This window comes from Nicotiana tabacum, chromosome 3, assembly GCF_000715075.1.
Source record: "Nicotiana tabacum cultivar K326 chromosome 3, ASM71507v2, whole genome shotgun sequence".
NCBI classification, from domain to species: domain Eukaryota; kingdom Viridiplantae; phylum Streptophyta; class Magnoliopsida; order Solanales; family Solanaceae; genus Nicotiana; species Nicotiana tabacum.
In genome coordinates, this window is record NC_134082.1 from 165,666,063 (window position 1) to 165,687,331 (window position 21,269).

General features: G+C 36.2%; 1 protein-coding gene across 1 annotated transcript; it reads left to right on the plus strand.

Moving 5' to 3' along the window:
• Positions 1-858: 858 nt before the first annotated feature.
• LOC107825033 (large ribosomal subunit protein eL20z) lies at positions 859-7,640 on the plus strand. The gene is made up of 4 exons (XM_016651866.2): positions 859-1,381; positions 3,602-3,677; positions 4,502-4,616; positions 7,370-7,640. The coding sequence occupies exons 1-4, from the start codon at positions 1,165-1,167 to the stop codon at positions 7,427-7,429; spliced, it is 468 nt and encodes a 155-aa protein (XP_016507352.2). The 5' UTR covers positions 859-1,164; the 3' UTR covers positions 7,430-7,640.
• The last annotated feature ends 13,629 nt before the right edge of the window (positions 7,641-21,269 follow it).

Sequence of the window (21,269 nt, forward strand, 5' to 3'; positions counted from 1 at the left end):
ATAATACTTTTGATGTATAAACTAAAATGTATATAACATACCAAAAGTTCACTTAGGGGTCGTTTGGTTTGAATACGGCTTATGCCGGGATAAGTTATGCTAGGATTAGTTATGTTAAGATTAATTATTCTGATATTGTTTTTTATCTATTGTTTGGTATGTTGTATTAAATGACAATTGCATAATTTCTAAAAAGAAAGTATAAGTTATCCCGACACTAATTATCCCAACCTCTACAAGGCATAAGTTATCCCGGTACTAATTTTAATTCCCAGAAAATTTATACCAGGTTTGCTAACCAAACAAAATATTAAGGTGGTATTAATTTGTATATCAGCACTATACCTTCTTATACCTCATACCAAACCATCCCTCAATATGTTGTGGGCATATAGATGTCATGTCATTCACTAAAACTAAGATAGTTTTGAAATAGAGAAAGGTGTTTATCGGATTAAAAAGAAAGTCGTGTCATGTAAAATGAAACAAAAAAAATTCCATATGTTTAAATTTATTTGAAGCTATTTTTTTTGTCTGTTCTTAAAAGAATGATCCCTTTCTAAATTTGAAAATAATTTGGCTTAAACTTTCAATTTTATCCTTAATGGAAAGTTTTTATGACCACACAAATAATCTGGATCTTTTTTGACTTGTTTAGACCAACAAATTCAAAAGGTCTTTTTTTAAAAAAAAAAAATTATGCCCAATCAAACAGGTTCACATAAATTTTAGAATGGAGCTGAGTATATTGTAAAGCCTAAGTCATTGATCAACCAAATCTCGTGTTAACCTTACAAATTAATATAATGACAGTGTTACTAAATAAATTGTCTCAGTTGATTATATTTTAGTCAGGTACAAACCTCATCACGTGTGAACAACCTGGGTTAGATGAGAATAACAGCAATCGTAAATTTGATAAATATAAACTTGTACAAGACAAATTTTTATATCCACGCGTTGGCGTGAAACTTACCAGCTAAGCCAAGCTGGAATATATATCAGCGAACCGTCAGCGCACCACAAATCGAAGACCGCAAAATCGCCGATCACACCGGCACGACGATCTGATTCTATCAATTGGCGTCAGCAATAATACGACTTCGCTTTGATCCCGAAACCCTAACCCGTTGCTCGATCTCTATCTCTATCTCGGTGGAAAGGATGAGTGAAGAAGGCGGGAAAAACAGGGCCTCTCCGGCCACCGGCGAACCGTTGCCGCCAAACTATTACTACGGTACGTTTCAAGGAGTGGCCAATCATCCGCCTCCTCCTCCTCCACAGTCTCAGCCGGTGTTTGGTTTTCCTCAGCCCATTCCTCCGCCTGGTGCCTCCGGCGCTCCTCCTCATTACTATCCTCATGGTTATCAAACTGTTCCCGGTGTGTTTTTCCACACTTTCATCTATCTACTGGTGCTTCCATAATTTTTTCTTTTATGTTTGTTGATAATTCTGTTAGTTTCTCTGTTTTGAACATTTAATGGAATAAAATCTCAGTGTGATGCTTGATGAATATTCAGAATACTGATTGCCGAACTAGCCAATTCTATTAAAGGGTCTAGTGTGAAACATTAATGTTGATACCAGCAATATTATTCTCAATTTTTGTATCTTTGTAACACAGGTTTATTGTGATAGGATGCAGATACTTTCAATTATAAAAAAGTCAGTATTTTGTGCATAATTTCATCTGTAAATTCATCTATAACTTTGTAGGTTGATTAACTCCTTGTTTTTAAGTATTTATATTTGTAGTCTCGACAAATCTGCAGATTTGTGGATTTAAGTTTTATATCCGGTTGAACATCTAGTGGTGGAGAGTGATCATGTTGTATTGGAGGATGTAGTGAAAGGAATTTCGCAATCGGGTTCTCTGAGTTTCTCTGTTAGTTTTTTGTTAGTAATAGGAGTGATCATGGAAGGATTGATTGATATTAACTGTTGAAAGGCTTCTTTTTCCTTCAATCATGCTATTTCGATTTTCCTTCTTAGCATATTTAAAGGAGAAATTTTCATAAAACACTATCTTTTAGTAGTAATTAGCCATTTATAGATACCATTTGCTATATTACAGGTTATAGATACCTTTTTTGTGGTTATAAGATGTATTTGATGTATTTAAGCTATTATATTCATGAATACAGTAGCAAAAATAGGCGTGAATCAGGGAAGTCCAGCTAATCAGTTGTTGTATTCGAGTGTATTCGACTGTATTCATGGAGTGAAACATGGGATTACAGCTGGACAGATTATTGTATTCGACTGTATTCATGGCGTGAAATAGGGGATTACACTATTTTTAAAATGGAAAGTGAATCAATTAATATAATAGACTCCTAATATAACTCAACAAACTCAATTATAACACACAAAATTTGTATTTTCAGTTATAAAAAAGATTCTCGCCCAAAAAATACCCCAAAAGCATAGAAATATTCAGAGAAATTATATAATACATCTGAAAACATAATTATATTAATTAAAAAAAACTTATGAATACATTCATGGCATATAGCGAGATAGTGAATATGATGAAATACATGGAATATAGCGGGATACATTGAAATACAATAAAAAAATAAGATAAAGAATACAATAAAATACATGGAATACAGCGAGATACATTGAATTACAATGAAAAAAAAGAAAATGAATACAATGAAAATCATGAAAATACAACGTAATACGCTGAAATTACATTGAAATATATTATTGTTCCATTTGTGAAATGAGATCCAATGGTTTCTTGACTAACTCTTTGACAATCTAGAGCAATTAGATCAGCTTGTTCTGCATCTTTGAGACGTTTTGATGCACCTCCAATAGGTAATATACTGCTCTCTAGTATGCTTTTTACGTCGTATCGGTTTATTTCAAAGTTAGTTATTGCATTTAGTCCATGGAATTTTATTGCTGCAATGTCATAAGCCGCCGCCAACTCCTGTACTGCAGTTCAATTCCAGAAGAAGACAAAGCAAAAAAGAATGAAAAAAAGTTGATTAGCGTATAAAGGGAGGGGAAAGTGGGAAGGGATAGAAAGAAAATCGGTGGAAGGAGGAGGAGATTGGAAATTTTAATGGGATGGGGGAAGAGAATGGGATGTATCAAAGTAGAGAGAGAAAGAAAATAGTGTAACTGATTAGCGTATTTAGTGGCTTAGAGCTAGGAGGTAACCAAAATTAAATATTTTGCTATAAACCTTAAAAGGTATCTATAGAATATAATTTTTTTAAATGGTATTTATTTAAAATAAATAAGGTGTTAACCTTTGCTATGTGAGGTAAAAATTCCTATTTAAAGCTTGTTGAATCCTTAATCAATGGATTCTGACTTTAGATTTTATATGTGTGATTGCCAACTTTCTTGAAGCAATCAGAAGTTGTAAAAGTGGAGTTGAAATGTCATGGTTAACTTACACGTGAAAGAATGTTAAACTAGTTACATATCTTGTCTCTGAAAATTTCGGGAATTGCAATATAGAAAATGCTTTCTAAATCTTATTGTTCTAACTGGGCTGAACAACAGATATTTGCTGTTCAAAAATTATTTTAATGTTAGATGTTATGTACCATGTTTAATATGTTGCTTCACTATGGTTTAGGTTATGCTGTTGCCGAAGGTAGACCTGTAAGGGAGTACCGGCTTCCTTGCTGTGGCATGGGGATTGGCTGGTTCTTGTAAGTTCCTATTGTTGTACTTTCTCTTGGGCTCATTTTTTAGTTTTCGTTATATATCGTGGTTAGATTGATAAAAAGTGATACATGGAATCCTGCTCAGCTTTTCTTATTATTTAGAGCTTTCCCATTATCGTATTCAGAGTCTTAAATATTTTTTAAAAATAAAGATGGGTAGGTTAGATGTTGGGGAAACAATGTAGGCACACAAAATTATTCTTTCCCCGGAACAGCAGCAGAAAGAGTGAACTTGCCCAGCGAGGGCCGAGACCAATGCTATCAATAAGCCGGAACAGCAATATCAAAAACCTGATGTGATGGTTGCTAAGGGCTTTGCCTTTTTCTGGTGTTTCTATGACCAGATTTTCATAAACTCAATTTTATGATTCATGTAAGATTGACTAAGAGGGTGTTTGGCTAAGCTTATAAGCTGGTCAAACTGGCTTATAAGCACTTTTTGGCTTATTTACGTGTTTGGTAAAAGTAAAAGTGTTTATAAGTTAAGTGCTTATAAGCTAAAAATAAGCCAAAAGCCATAAGTTGGTCTCCCCCAACTTATCAAATTTCAGCTTATAAGTACTTTAGGTTTGACCAAAATATGTACTATTCTATCCCTAAAATACTTCTTTTTAAAACAGAACTTTTCGTATACCCAGTTCTTCAGCTGCTTATTATTAATTTCAGCACTTTTATCCAAACGCGTAACTGTTTATTTTTTAAATGAGCACCTAATGCTTATCAACTATTCTAAATCAGCCAAGCCAAACGGGCTCTAAAGATTTCAATGCTGGCTTACTTTCTAATATTTTGGTGACTTTGTTTGCAAGGTTCATCTCTGGTTTCTTTCTTGGTACTGTTCCTTGGTATATTGGAGCTTTTCTTCTTCTGTGTGTGCGGATTGATTACAGAGAGAAGCCTGGACTTATAGCATGCACATTGGGGGTAAGTTTCTCTCTCTCACACACACACACAAAAAAAAATGTGCAGATGCTTTATATGCTTTGTTTTCTCCAAGCATAGCTATGTTTACCTCACACTTCTATTACTGGTCTAAACATGTCACAAGTACCATTCTATGCACTGGCATAATGGGTGATCTTAAAACTGGCTTTTCTTTAACTTGTACCATAACTCTCCGTGATATTTTACCAAAATTCTGTAGTCTGACAAAGAGAAAAGGAAGAATATGATTATGAAGAGAAAAGGATATGGAATATGGTTACCAAGAGAAGAAAGGGAAAAAGAACAATTGAAGCTGCCTTATCTCCTTTGTTGGTCTAGTAAGTCCTCCCATTTGGGGATGAACAATGTGTAGTGGCAGCCATAGCATAGTAGGCGTTTGGAATATTTGGTTGAAGTTGGATAAAGGAGTATCTGCAGTTGTATAAAATGGAATAGAGGGTGTATTTTTTTATTTTTTTTTATGAAGAATGGAACAGAGGGAGTAATAAAATTTGGTTTTGGCAGCTATAAATTTGGAAAAAGAATAAACACTCTTGTACGTCCAGTATATGTGGACTTGATATTGGATAACTATATTTATTACACCATGTAAGTGCTTACCATGGATTTTACCTCATTTGACTTAGATATCCCTTTTCTATTGCTATTTACCTTATTCTAGAGAAGGCATAAATGTATATTATAGCTTGGATTTCTATGAGCATATATTAGAGGAACATTAGAAGGATTGAGCTATTAGACTAGGTTGAGAAGTGGATTAAATTTGTGTAACCAATTGTAAAACCAACCACTTTTAAGCACCTCTTTTTTGGCCCAATTGCTTTTAGCCCTTTTCATGTCGACATGTTTTCAATCTGCTAGATTTAGCCGAATCATCAAATCACTGTTCCTTTCTGCCTCCAAGGAAGCATGTCTTAAAAATTACTATTCAACAATAACCTTTATTTTCGGTGCTGTCAAAATCCTAATCTAACTCTTGCATGAGCTTTTGGCTTTACATATTTATTATGTAACATTTCCTTCTAGTGCCGACTGGTATTCAGCAAAGCTCGGGCTAGTTCCTTTAAAGAGGTCTTCTGTTTATCTTGTTCAGTCTTATTCTGATCGTGGATTTGAATCCAAGTAATGTGCAGTTTAGTTCCTCCAATTTTAAATTGGTCTGAATTCTTAGGTGACCCTTAAAAGCCTTCCATGTAAGCAAATAAGCAGTCCTGCACTGGTACTCTTGTACACTTTGTTGCTCTGCTGAATACTTTAGTAATCTGTTTTATGGTTGCAGTTAGCGAGTTTTTGGCCAAAATTGTCCCTTATCTATGAGGGTAGGTCCATTTTTGTCCCTTAAATATAACCCTGAGCATCTTTAATCCCTCAAGTTTGCTAAACTAGAGCACTTTTAGTCTCACTAACATAATCCATTTAAAACTTGACAGATAAATCCATCACTAAAAAAGGTCATTCTCAGTTTTTCTCCAATTCTGGGTCCTCATGATCTAAAGCCAGCATACATATTGCTTGATCGTAATTTTTTATAGTCAAATTGGTCTGGCCTATCAACCATGGGAAAACTTTGCTAAATACTTCTGACTCCTCGTGATCTAAACCATGGGAATTACCCTGCATTATCCACTATTTACAAAGATACAGGTCCTTTGGGAACACTTTGCTACATGGACCCTAAGAACCAAATAACGAATTGATCTCTCCAAAATCTGACATTTATGCGCTTGGGATGGTTCTCCAACTCTCCTTGTAGTTGTTAACGGCAAAAGGCAGCAATGTAACTTCTCTACATTGTTGAAATAGCAATCAATTAGGATAGTCTAACTAAGGTACTAGGTCCATAGGGTGGTAAATGGCCATTAGAAGAGACAAAAAAATTAGCAATGCTAGCACTTAGGTGTACAGAGCTTTGTCAACGAGACAAGTCCGATTTGAAAGAGGAAACTCTCCCTGCATTGGAGAAATTGAAAGAAGTTGCTGATAAGGCTCGAGATTCTGCGTCAAGTTGATGCCGTCAACTACCCAGCCTCCTCCTCTTACCTACTACTTATGTTCTTTACTATTTGGTGATCGGCAATGACTTTTCTTTTTTGGTGAAATAGGGAATTGCCTTTTCTTTACTGCTAGTTTTATTCTTTTTCAGTGTCACATGAATAGCACATGGATAGCACCGTTAAGTTTTAAACGAATTCTGTTAATGAGACTAAAAGTGCTCTAGTTTAGCAAACTTGAGGGATTAAAGATGCTCAGGGTTATATTTAAGGGACAAAAATAGATCTAACCTCATCGATAAGGGACAATCTTGGCCAAAAACTATGCAATTAGTCAAGCATATCTTTACTATTTACAGGTTAAAAGCTCTATTTAGTAATGCCTAGCTTGAGTTTTAAGAAGGAAAAATATACGAAGGAATAATATACGAGGAGTTGATGTATGCTCATTTATCTGCTACAAAGATACTTTACGCCTTCCCTCTTTTGTTTGGATTTGGAGGTAGATGGGGATGGAGGAGGGGAAGGAAACAAATAGGGGGGTAGATAAGTTCATGGATAGATGAGTGCTTGTTATTACTGCCCGAAGCAATTGTAGCTATGCACTCATTGGTTTACTGATTTCTGCAGTACTGAATGGAAGCAAAGTATCAGCATTGTCACTCCATTACTTTATTTTTTCTCGATTTCTTTGCTGTGACAATGTCAGCCTCTGACTATGTTTATCTTTTTGATAATCAGGCCATGCTTGCTTTAATTGCTGTGACTTTTGGTGTGACAAAGGCAACTCATTCCTGGTGAGGCTCTCCAGGCTGCAAAATGTAACTTATCGTGGATCTCCGAGAAGGGGAGTGGTGGGGTTGGGGGGGGGGGGGGGCAGAGAGCAACTTTATCGATTGATTTTTGTTTGTAAGATGTCTCTCTTTTTCAATATGTATAGCAATTATTGACTTGGATGGTTCTTATATTGAACGTACACTTGCTTTATTAATGTTTGTGGTACTTCTTGGTATGCTCCAGCAGTAAATGTGATGTATATTTTTGAAACTTCCCCAACATAAAACAAATTGGATGTGTGTTCAGTCTGTAGAATTTGGCTGCTCCATTCGGAAGACATTAACAATTTCAATCACTGTTGGAGGATTTGGCTTATGGAATACATATATATAATAAAACATATGCGTCAGACTCCAGATATGAACTAGTTTGTTGGTTAAGTCTTATCCTTGAAGCACTCTCCATAGAGCTTTTCAAAAACGCAAGTGTGGCAGAAGGTTCCAAAAAGTAACATCGATATCTCAATTGCACCTATTATCATATCTTGGCAGTTGGGTCATTTACTTCGACGTGAATTAGTCCTCGACAAAGCATATGACGGGGGGAGTTATCTTAGCTAGCAAAAATAATTGTGTTCATCGACTAAATAAGATCATACTAACGACTACTACAAGGAAGAATACAAATTTTATCACCACGAAGGTTCGTTGTCAAGTTCAATATTTTGTATGTATGTACGTATCATGTAAGTATATAATAAACAAAGTGAAAATTGATATTCCATTGTGCAGAAGCGGATCCATGATTTAAATTTTCTGGATTCAATTTTAAAGTTTTTAGTTTTGAACCTATTATATTTTCAAAGTTATGGGTTCAAATCTACTATTTTTGCAATTTTAATAAAATTTTACTCAGCGTCGAAAGTTATAGGTTCAGTTGAACCCGTTGGTAATATACTACATCCGCCTCTGTCATTGTGTACATGTTGGTATTAAAGAAACATATGCACATCAATGCTATTGAGAAATTTAGATACGTCAAATGACTTATATAATGGTACAAGAATAGTATGTGGAGATTTTGATAATAAAATTGTATATGCATAAATTAGATGGGTCAATTTGCTTCCAAGCATGTGTTTATCTCCAGAATTTAATTTTTGCCTTCAAAATGAATGATATTCTCTTGAATTTATTCAAAAATAATAAATAAAATACAAGGCCAAACAATCATAAATGTTGGACTATATATTGCCACAATATGCTTTCTTGTACGGATAATTTTATGTTACACTTTCAAGGGGTATCAATATTGACAACAATAGCTCTGATCATGATGGAGCAGCCAAAATATTAGAAGAGAACATATACAAAAGAAAAACGTCTATAAAGAAGTATTAGGTAAGATATGATTACATTGCATATTTCCAAACTATAAGTACATAATTATATTATCTAGCTTAGCTAAGTTGATCATTTTTTAGGTTCATACGATATCCAATCATTTTGAATTCAAGGATTATGCTAGTGTAATAACATTGATTTCCAGCATTTAAATGATTGTTTGCCATGCTGCATTTGTACCTGGCAGAGCCATAATTGACAATATTATCCTAACCATGAACTAGTGAAAGGATATGGGAGAAAAGATGCATGATCAAAATTGACATGCAAAAAGCTTATGACTCTATAAAATGGGTTTTTTTAGAACAAGTTCTGAATGCTTTAAATTTTTCAAAAATATTTGTCAGGTGGATCATGGTATATGTATCGACTGTCTCATACTCTATAGTTATCAATGCTCAACTAAGTGCCCCTTCTACTGCAAAAAGAGGAGTGAGACAGGGTGATCCCTTATCACCATCTTATTTGTTATAGCCATGGAGTACCTTAGTAGACTACTGAAAACTTTGAAAGATAATCCAGACTTTAACTATTACCCTAGATGCGACTAGCTGAATGTAATACAGTTGGAGTTTGCAGATGACTTATTGCTGTTATGTAGAGGATATGTGGTCTCTACTAGGCTACTGTGTAATTGCTTTCACCAATTCTCCTTGGCATATGGTTTGGTGGCCAATTAAGAAAAGAGTGTTGTCTATTTTGGGGTGTGCCAGACCAAATTCAGCATGAAATAATAAAAGAGGTAGGCTTCTCTGTTGGCTCTCTCCCTTTCAGGTACCTGGAAATCCCATGGAGCTCAAAAAGGCTAGTAGTTGTGCAATGTCAACCACTGCTAGAAAAGATGATAGGGAAAGTAACCTCCTGGATTGCCAAGTTCCTATCCTATGCAGGTAGATTATAGCTGATCAGAAGTGTACTTACAGCCATCCAACAAACTGGTCTCAAATATTCATCTTGCCCAAGAATGTGATTCAGAGGATTGAACAAGTGTGTAGGATATTTCTATGGAATGGAAATAATGAATGCTCAAGGAAGGCATTAATATCTTGGGACAAACTTTGCGTGCCAAAATCAGTAGGTGGTCTCAACATAACAGACATATACACATGGAATAAAGCTACCATACTTAAGCACAACTGGAACCTATATAAGATAAAGGATAAGCTCTAGATACAATGGGTGCATATCTACTATAGTAAGAGTAATCAAGTCTAAAAAATAACTGTTGTGCAAGCATCTTGGTTTATTCAGAAGATCCCAAATGCTAAACTATATCTGGAGAATACAGGATTAACTATTGAGGACTTTCTGAACCCTGAGACATATGCTATAAAGACAATGTACAACAACTTGAGAGATAAATATCCTAAAGTACATTGGATGAAGTTAATATGCAACAACCAGGTCAGCGCCAAATGGTTGTTTATCCTCTACCTTGTAATACAAGACAGACTATACACGAGAACTAGATTGTAGAAATGGGGCATGGATAATGGCATAGCCTGTCCATTGTGTGATAATGCTGATGAGAACGTGCAACACGTGTTCTTCAAGTATCAAATTACCTCTCAGGTTTGACAGCAGGTTCTCCGGTGGCAGGGAATTAACCGACAGGCTATATGATGGCAGGAAGAAATTGATTGGGTTAAAACACATGCCTATGGCAACAATGCAAAATTGAAGATATACCGTATGGCCCTCGCAAGAAGTGTTTATTATACTTGGCTGGAAAACAACAACAAAATCTTCTAAAGAAACAAACTAGCATTAACTGTGGTGAGACAGATCATTCAAGACATACATTGCAGAGGTGGAAAGAGGAAGATATTGGCAATGCAGTTGAAGAAGCTTGATTATTACCCTAGTAGGAAGACGTAACCTAGTTTTGCAATTTTCTATCTTCTTGTATCTGGCTGTAATATGTCCTTGGTAATTGATCACGTCCAACTCTAGTCCTAAAAGGATAAGCGGTTGCTGCAGATATAATTCGGTCTAAAAGTTCGGAGTCGAATCTCTCAGAGAACTAAGGTTTCACTATAACTGTTCAATGTCACTCGGAAGACAAGATCGAATAATTCCTAAGTTATAATATTAAGATTTTTATGTATAACTAATTAGCTAACAAATTAAAGAAGTAAATTAAAAACTAGGGATACTAAAGGTTGGAGAAAAGATTAGGAGGTCTAGAGTTATGATTTCCTCAATTGTCGGAATCCTTCTCGCTACGTCTTCTATAATTTTGCCTAAGTATTTTCTACTGACCGTGAGTACTTCTGGTGTCGTAATTCTCTATCAAGCAACTACCACAGTATACTAGATATATTCTCATGAACTACGCTAGCTGGCACTAATTCACCGCTCACTACGATCGCACCAAGGTTTTGTTATCTCTAATCCTACCTTGAAACCCTCCATATTGATCTCTCACACACGTTAGGAGTGATATTTTTCAACAACTACCTAAATATGTACCCTCTCTCAAGTAATACACACTAAATAGGCACAGTCAATTGATGTCCATTCAATCAATATTAATAAACACGTAGTTGAACAAGCAGAGAAATTCAGCGGCTCAATTATATAAAAACATAATAAGAATTTATCCTACAAAAGGTTCTATCAAAACTCTAGATAACAAGTTAGATATTTATAATAGTATGTATAATCACAATAGTAGAATTCATAACCGATAATGGAAATAGGAAGAAGGAACTGAAAAACTCGTAGAAGAATTCTCCGCCTTGCTCGTAATGTGTTCTTACCTCCTTAGGTCGAAATTGTGTCCAAAAGTGTGTCAAAAGTCCTCAAAATAGCATTTTTACATGTATTTATACCAAGTAGAGTCGGCCCCGGACGAAACACCTTTTCCTATGCGAAATAGGACTCTGGCTCTGTAAAATTTATACAGGCGCGCCGCATGGGGCGACGCACCACGCGGTGTGCTTGTGGGGGACTTCAGCGAGCATGCAATTTGAGGGCAACAGTAATTTACATAGCCGCGGCGATCTATGCGGCACTTCATGCGGTGCGACTGTAAAAATTTGGAAAAATGTAAAACATAAAAGTTGTATCCCTTTTAAATATCTTTCCAATGATATATTATGGAGCCCAAACGGATTTCTGAGCAAAAACATATGCGTATTTTACTGGACAATGTGCAGTATGCCTACTCGATTCTTCGTTTCATTCTCAAAGTGCACTATCATCCGTTGATCCCCGAACACGATCCCAACTTAATCCTTCGGCTTTTACTCAGACTTCAAAGCTCCAGAATAACTTGAATTCATTCCATAATATCTACATAGATTGGAATCACTCCTACAGGCATAAAACACACATTTAGTGCAAAACACTAGCGATTAAAGCTCAAACTCAAATAAAGTGCAGTAATTTAGAGTGTAATAAGCGACTAAAATACGTAATTATAGAATATCATAAACACTCCACACTTAAATCATTGCTCGTCCTCGAGCAATCAAACTACACTTTATATAGACACGACCTTTTTAAATAATTCTCCTAACTCATCACACCAAGACTATTTAAAATAGTCTAAGCACAATAGCGTAATATCTTCACCTCAAGATTTGACTCATAAGTACCACACATTATTCACAACTCACTCACCTACTCTAACATAGAGGTCACTGATACTACCTTTCCTTCATGCATCAAGTGCCCTCACACAACAAAAGAGAGTAGTTCCACACAATAAAATTTAATAACACTTATGAACTCAAGATAGAAAAAATTCACTCACTCTCAAAAATAATATTCATATGCCACAAAAGATGCACCATAAGTTTGCCCGTAGTGTACTACTCTACTAATCAAGCTCATTTAGTCTAGGATCAAGAAGGAGTTTAATTGGTTGTAATGTAGGCTACGGGTTGGGTAGGAATCATTTAGATATAAGAGTGACTACACCTCCCTAAGCACTTTAATACATACAATTTAACAATAAAACCCCACACTTATGTCAAACCATAACTCCACCTTCATATCAATATATATTAACACCATATTTCTTTTAGTACAATTACATCAAGAGCCACCACTTATCAAGGAATATTTTTCATAACAATCCAACTATTTTTTTTTTCAATTCAAGTGGCTCTTACTTTTTCAAAGCAGTGCACCTTTCTCCTTATTTCATTAGTTCCATTCAAAAGCCAAACCAACCATCCACACTTTAACTTTTACAAAGTTCATAACAATTCAATTGCTCATGAGAGGTAAAAAGGTTTAAATAGATGGTTAATTCAAACAATTGGGTAAGACTTGTAATGTAGTTGCCAAAGAAATAAGATTACATTCTCAAAGGGGTTAACTATGATACATAACAATTAGGCGGGTAAAATATATATATGGCTCAACAAAAAAATGCCTATATCACTTCCAAGACTGAAATAAACTACTATTTCACTTTGCAAACACACGGGGCAAGTTCTAGACATCAAATGCAACACACATAATAACACAAAGCCTTACACACACATGGCACATAACTCACTTAGGATTGGACTCATCAAGACACTCTAGTCAAAGTAGTTAAGCAAAGTTAAGATCATACAATTAAGGTACTTCTACAAGAGTCAAAAAATGAGCCTAAGCGTCACAACCAAAGTACTCACTATTCTCAAGGCATAACAAAGTCAAGAGATATTGCTTCAATTCAAAACACAGCACAATGACTCCTATACCTAAAAAAAATAAAACTAGCTATACCCAAACAAAACCCTTGGAAAAGAACCGCGACACAAAGAAAAACCAAGGGGTAATTGCTACACTACCTAACAAAAGAAAATTATTTTGTCTTTTTTCTTTCAACTTAAATCCCTCAAGAAAATTGTCTAATAGATTCATCGTCGGGAAAAGCCCAATCTTTTTTTGTTAAAAGCATTATTCAATTAAACTAGCATAGCTAAAGTAGCATAGAAAGTCACCTAGACAATCTCCTCACCCCACGCTTAAAATTGTGCATTGTCCCCAATGCACATCATAACTAATAAGAGGGTAAAAGAAACTCCCCGGTAGGCCAAAAGCCGAAGTACTAGCAGCTCACGAGGTACTCAGACTTCTCCCAGGCATGGTCTTTCATTCGGTTCCTCATACTTAGTTCCAACCATCTGATTTGCTTTTGCTTCCTTCCAATAGCTTTCCTCTCCATGCTCCTAGAAAATCAAAAATCGACATTATAAAAATAATAAAATTTAAAAATAAAATAAAATAAAATAAAATAAAATAAAAGAAAGTAGTAAAGTTGGGTTGCCTCCCAACAAACGCTTGATTTAACGTCGCGACATGACGTGAATCACTTTTTGCCTCCACTTCGAACATATGAATTGGACCCCAAGTTTTGATTCTGCTCTATGGTCATGCTCTTGGGACAAAAAATTAAATGATTCTTTATGCACTTTTTGGCTTTCAAACGTGGAGTGTCACTTTGCCTAGACAGCCTTGAAATTTCAGAGTATATGACTCATCTACCTCTTCCTTTGACTCTTGCATTGGCTCATACAGATCAATTTTCATTTCACCATCTGAACATAATGTAGAGAAGTGTTTGGAATGAGGTCCAACGCGCTCAAACTGAAAATTCAACTTGTTATCGACCTCCTCTTCTTGCCACAACCTAGAATCAATTAAAATTGTATCTGTAAGATCCTCAATTGACTCCAGTACCACTTCTCCAACATCGCCATCATCAAATTCTAGTTGGTTGGTTTGGTCATATTATACTCTCAATTCCTCCATTATGATGGCAATTTATGCAGCCAATTCATGTTCTTTTTGGCTATTATCCATAATGTAAGCTTGTTGCACTTTACAAGGTTCAATTAGTTTATTAGCTTAAGCCTCCAAGTTGTGAATAGTTGCCTCTTGCCTTTGTATCTGTAGTGGTCTCTCATCATATTATTCCACAAGGCACTTCAACTTATCTTTAATCTCCTTCAGGTCAGCTTCCCCAGGTTCTTTGTTCCTATTAACTTTACATGAAAATGTAGAACTATCATAATAAGGGGTAGGGGAGGATAAGAAATACAAGCACAATCATAAAAGTGACTATCTTGACTACCACAATGTCACGACCCGGATTCTCCACCCTTGGGAGTCGTGATGGCGCCTACTAGTGAAAACTAGGCATGCCGATTATTGCAATTATTTAACCCTTTTCTTTTTAAATCCCTTAACAGTTGTAAATTAACATCTTATAATAGTGAAAATTAAATAAGCGGAAGAATGAAATCCAACAATTAAGCCAATACCAATACGAATCTATAACATAAACCACCCAGAATTGGTGTCACAATCTCACAGACTATTTAAGAAAACTACAAATAAAGTCTGAACAAGAAAGTACATATCTGTCTTTGGAATATATAAGAATAGAAAGAAACTAGATATGGAGGGGACGCCAAGGCCTGCGGACGCCTGCAGGACTACCTCGGGTCTCTTGATGGACTGAAGGCAGCAACCTCTCTCTACGGTCCAAATGCTCCAGAACCAGGATCTGCACACAGTATAGAGTGTAGTATCAACACAACCGACCCCATGTGCTGGTAAGTGTCGAGCCTAACCTGGGCGAAGCAGTGACGAGGCTAGGACACGACTACCAAATAAACTTGTGCAGTTAAAGCATATATGGCAAGAAATAATAACAAAAACTAGCAGTTAAAGATGTGAAGGGAAACATGCTGCAGGGAAATATCAAACACCACCAGTAACTTAGGAGAAAAGCATAAAGAGCATTTTAAGGTTTGTATCAGTAAGAATAAGGAAAACAATAATAAATCACTATCCACTTTTATTATTTATTGTTATGGCGCGCAACCCGATCCAAATCATATAACATTGTTGCGGTGCGCAACCCGATCCAATTATATATCATTATTGCGGCGTACAATCCGATCCAATCATATATCATTGTTGTGGCATGCAACCCGATCCAATCATATATCACTGTTGCGGCGTGCAACCCGACCCCTCCTGTCCTCCCTTGTTACTCCATTTTGCGGCGTGCAATCCGATCTCATATAATATTGTTGCGGTGTGCAACTCAATCCCAATATGCAATTCAACACTAAAAACAAATGAATCACAGCAAGGGAACAATAAGGAAACAAAAATTACCCGGTAAAGGAATCAACAATGAGAATAAGCACATCCCGGCAAGGGAATCAGCTATAACCAAACTTATACCAACATTTAACTTAACAAATGAAACCTCAACTGGAGACAATACTCAACAACAACAAAATACCACGAGAATAATCATAATCCTTGCCCAACACAGAGAATCAACAACTTAGGCATTTGTAGTATTTATCAAGAACACAACGATTACAATTTAAGACTCACGGGCATGCTTGACACCAATGTATAGATACTCGTCACCATGCGTATACGTCGTGCTCAAAAATTAACACATAGCAAATAAGACACAACTCCTAATCCCTCAAGCTAAGGTTAGACCAAACACTTACCTTAATGTCACGAACACAATTCAAGCCTCAACTACCGCTTTACCTCTTGTTTTCATCACCAATTCGCTTGTATCTAGCCATAATTTACTTAACGATATCAATAAATGCTAAATGAATCAATTCTAATGCATGAAAATAGGTTTTCCAATGATTTCCCCCAAAAAGTCAAAAATTGACCCCGAGCCCACATGGTCTAAACCCGAGGTTCGAACCAAAACCTGATTACCCATTCACCCACGAACTCAAATATATAATTTATTTTGAAATCGGACCTCAAATCGAGTTCCAAATCCCCAAAAATTAAAAATCCTAAGTTCTACCCAAAACACCCAATTTCCCTCATGAAAACCCTTGATTTTGAGTCGAAATCGTGTGAAAAGATGTTATAGTGTCACGACCCGGATTCCCCATCCTCGGGAGTCTTGATGACACCTATTAGTGAAAGGTAGGCAAGCCAACCAACTGAACTATTTACCGTATTTCCATTGTTAATCCGATAACAGTTTAGAGCCAACAATTAGATAACAACAAAATTGAATAAGCGGAAGGCTGCATTGCAAAGTTTTAATAATACTGCTAATACCAATCCATAATAAATCTACCTAAGACTAGTGTCACAACTTCACAGACTGTCAAGGAGTACTACAAATAAAGGTCTGAAAGAAATAAATACAACACTGTCTCTGGAAATACATGAAAGAAACAGGAATAGTAGATAGAAGGAGACGTCAAGGCCTGCGGACGCCTGCAGAACTACCTCGGGTCACCTGATGAATAAGAAACAACAATCTCACTACGGTCCGAAGTCTACAACACTGAGATCTGCACAAAAGAGTGCAGAGTGTAGTATCAGCACAACCGGCCCCATGTGTTGGTAAGTGCCTAGCATAACCTCGGTGAAGTAGTGACGAGGCTAGGACCAGACTACCAAATAAACATGTACAGTTACATCATATACAACGGAAATAGAAGCAGATAATTACAATTAAAATTGGGCAGGGGAAACATGTTGCGGGGAGTAACAGGTAACAACATCACGACAGTAGATAAACATAAGAAATGCCATAAATCAATTACCAGCAAAAATAAAGAAATAGAAGAAACAGGGACACAAGTAATATCGTTACAGGCGTGCAACCCGATCCCATTTCATATATTACTGTTGCAGGCGTGCAACCCGCTCCCATTTCACCGTTGCAGGCGTGCAACCCGCTCTCATTTCACATATTACCATTGCAAGCATGCAACCCGCTCCCATTTCACATATTACTGTTGTAAGCGTGCAACCCTCTCCCATTTCACATATTACCGTTGCAGGCGTGCAACCCGCTCCCATTTCACATATTACCATTGCAGGCGTGCAACCCACTTTCATTTCACATATCACTGTTGCAGGCGTGCAACCCGCTCCCATTTCACATATTATCGTTGCAGGCGTGCAACCCGCTCTCATTTCACATATTACCGTTGCAGGCGTGCAACCCGCTCCCTTTTTTTTTGTCAACACCAATAAAAAAAAGGGTCCGGGCAAAGGATCAATAATATCAAAAAAACATCTCGTCAAGGGAACAATAATATGACAATAACATCCCGGCAAGGGAGCAATAATGATAATAACATGTGAAGTGCAATAACTACAACGGAGTCATAACAATTACAATACAAGACTGACGGGCATGCTTGACACCGATGTATAGATACTCGTCATCATGCCTATACGTCGTACTCCACAATTAACGCGTAGCAAATAAGACACAACTCCTAATCCCTCAAGCTAAGGTTAGACCAAACACTTACCTCGATGCCACGAACACAATTCAAGCCTCAACTATCGCTTTACCTCTTGATTCCACTACTAATTCGCTCGTATCTAGCCACAAGTTACTTAATTACATCAATAAACGCTAAATGAATCAATTCTAATGCATGAAAATAAGTGTAAACATGTGATTTTTGATCCTCCCCAAGATTTTTCCCATTTTAGCATGTAGATATTTAGTTTAGGTCTAATATTGCTATTTTGGCTATTTTTAAACTTCTTCGGTTCATTTTATTTCAAAGACTAAAAAAAAAGAGAAGAAAACTACAAAAAAATATTTTTCTTTATGTTAGATTATTGATATTTTGATTAGCTAGTTTTATTTTATTTTATTTTACAAATGATAAAAAGAAAAGTTTCAAAAATAATTTTACTTGATTTAGTGTAATTTTAAGTTATAAGTATTTAGTAAATATCGAGTAGTATTTGAATTTCTCTGATATGATTATTTTAATTATTTTTTTATATTACTTACTTTAGATAAATAGTATTTTGTAACTAGTTTTATTTTATCATTAATTGAAATAAAAACAAAACAAAAAGGAAAAAGAAAGAAAAAGAAAGAAAACGTGAAAATTTTGAAAGAGCATAGAAATGGAAAAGAAAAGGATAAGAAAAGCAAATACAAGAAAGGAATTTAGTGGACCCCACTTCCCTTTAGACTCTTTCCAAATCACGTGCCCTTCCTCCTATTTTACATCTCTTTCCAAAATTCTTTGTTATCTTAACCAATCAGATATTGACATCTCATCCTTCTACACTATTCTTCGTAACAAACCTCACTTGTACCCAAATTGACTTCCCATAACTGAAGATTCCACTCATCTTTTTTTAGCCCATTGGGGGGGGGGGTCCACACGTTTTGGATTTTTCTTCTCCTCCAAGCTAAGAACTTTGTTTCTCAATTGGATATATATCCACAAAAAGAGCACATCAGGAAAAAAAAAAAGCTGGCACCCAAAAAAAACTGGAGCTTCTTCTTCATTTTTTGGACACACAAAAAGAAAAGAGGATCCGAGATCTGGGAAAACGAAAAGAGAGGAGGAAAATCGTGAGAGCAAAATAAACGAGAGAACGAGGAGGAAATAGATCTGGATAGAGAAAACGATCGCTTTCTCTTCTTTCCCATTCACCTGAAACCAAAAATACCTCTCTTTCATTTTAGCTACTGAAACAATCACCAAATGTCACCTAAACCATCATAAAACCTCCATTAACATCGCCACATGAAGCTCGAAAGCAAATGAAATATCAGCCACGAAAGTAGTCGAAAACTAGATTTCAAACTTCCAAAGAACACAGCTACATCAGCCATAAACACAACTTCATTCCTTGTCTTCCTCACCCCGTTTCATCTCTAGCAGTCCAGCGATAGCCATGGCTGAGCAACTCCGGCGAATCACCAAATAACAATCAACAATCGAACTCCAGCGTAAAACAGCCCTTGTGATGTCCAAAACTGTCATCCAAACTCAGTCTAGTTGAATCCAGCGAGAAATCTAGCGAGTTTCAAAGTCTGGTTGTAGTTTCGTCGAGGGTCAGTAAATTTTTCGGTCGAGGTCAGTGTCGAGTCTCAGATTCATGTAAGGGTTCATTTTTGCCTCACCCTTGACTGATATATAACTTCTGAATTTTATAATGCATGTTGAAAGAAGTAATGTTGTTAATGAGCATTTGTATATATGTGTTTTAACAAACTTGAGTTCATCTGAATCCTTACGTTAATATCTACATTATTTTTGAGAAATGCCTACTGAAGTGTACTACTGCCTCATTTTCCTGTATGTTTTTTTTAGAATAACGTATATCATTAGTAGTATGTTTGTCTAATGGGAGTTTAAGAATGATGGAATATGGCTAAGTTTACGTAGATTGCTATAATAAACATATATATGACAAGTAAAATACCAATCTTCTATGGAAGTGATGTGATTTTTGTTGTTTCTATGACTAGTCATCCATATAGAATGAACGAACCATTACTAGGTAGCTAATTTGAATTGGTAATTTGTATTTTGCGAATTTTTTCACACATGAGTCAGTAACTGCAAATGGGGTGAGATAGGAGGTTTCAACAATTTTTGTAATTTTTGATGCAAATCTGTCGTTCAGGTCAATTGACACATGTATGCCAAGCTCACAGAAGGAAATCTTTGTTGAATACCTAGTATACTTTAGGGCTATTATTGTGATTGTGTACACGTTCACGTGACATGATTATGATTTTTCTAAACTTAAAATCAAGGTACATGTTCGTGTGACTTTGGCCAAATAATCTTAATAATAACGAAGCGTTATTAATTTTGGACACGTTCGCGTGACATGATTTTTGACGCGCCAAACAAATGGGTACATGTACGCGTGACCTGTTTTAAGATAATTTCTTAATTAAAAGATGCAAATGCACATAGGTTCTAAAATAAGTAAGTAGACAATTTGATTAAGCCAAGTATGATCAAAGCGACCGTGCTAAAACCACGGAACTCGGGAGTGCCTAACACCTTCTCCCGGGTTAACAGAATTTCTTACCCGGATTTCTATGTTCGCGAACCATAAATAAGAGTCAACTTCCTCGATTTGGGATTTTAAACCGGTAACTTGGGACACCATAAATTATCCCAAGTGGCGACTCTGAATTTAATATAAATAATCCCATTTCGATTGTCACTTAAATTGGAAAAACTCCCTTATACCCTATTTCGGGTGTGAAAAAGGAGGTGTGACAGCTCTGGCGACTCTGTTGGGGATAAGAACCCAGAACTTCCGGTTCAGGGTTCAAGAATTCGAGCTTATTAATGCGATTTTTATTTGGCTTTATTGTTGATATTACTATATTTTGTGGACTTAATGTGCTAATTGTCATTTACCGCTTTGATATTGTTTGAATTGTATATAACTGTCTTCTTACTCCACCCCTCTGAGTCTTCTGGAAATGGTGCACACGTTCGCGTAGCCCGCTTTTTCTGTAGAAATTATACCAAATAGAACGAGGTTGGGCAAGTGACAAGGCCGAGTAGACTTCAGTGCTCTCGGTACGTCTCCCCCTCTTCGGCCTCAGTTGTCTGCTCGGGTACCCAAGTCTAGACCAAAACCCCAGGATTTAGACCCAGAAAAACAGAGCTTCATGTCGGATCCCTAGTAGGAACGTTTGTTTG

Excerpts from the sequence above, each read along its gene's own strand:
- LOC107825033 (XM_016651866.2), top strand. The coding sequence starts at position 1,165 with ATGAGTGAAGAAGGCGGGAAAAACAGGGCCTCTCCGGCCACCGGCGAA. Across the intron at positions 1,382-3,601 it reads TGGTTATCAAACTGTTCCCG|GTTATGCTGTTGCCGAAGGT; the intron begins GTGTGTTTTTCC and ends ACTATGGTTTAG. Across the intron at positions 4,617-7,369 it reads TTATAGCATGCACATTGGGG|GCCATGCTTGCTTTAATTGC; the intron begins GTAAGTTTCTCT and ends TTTGATAATCAG.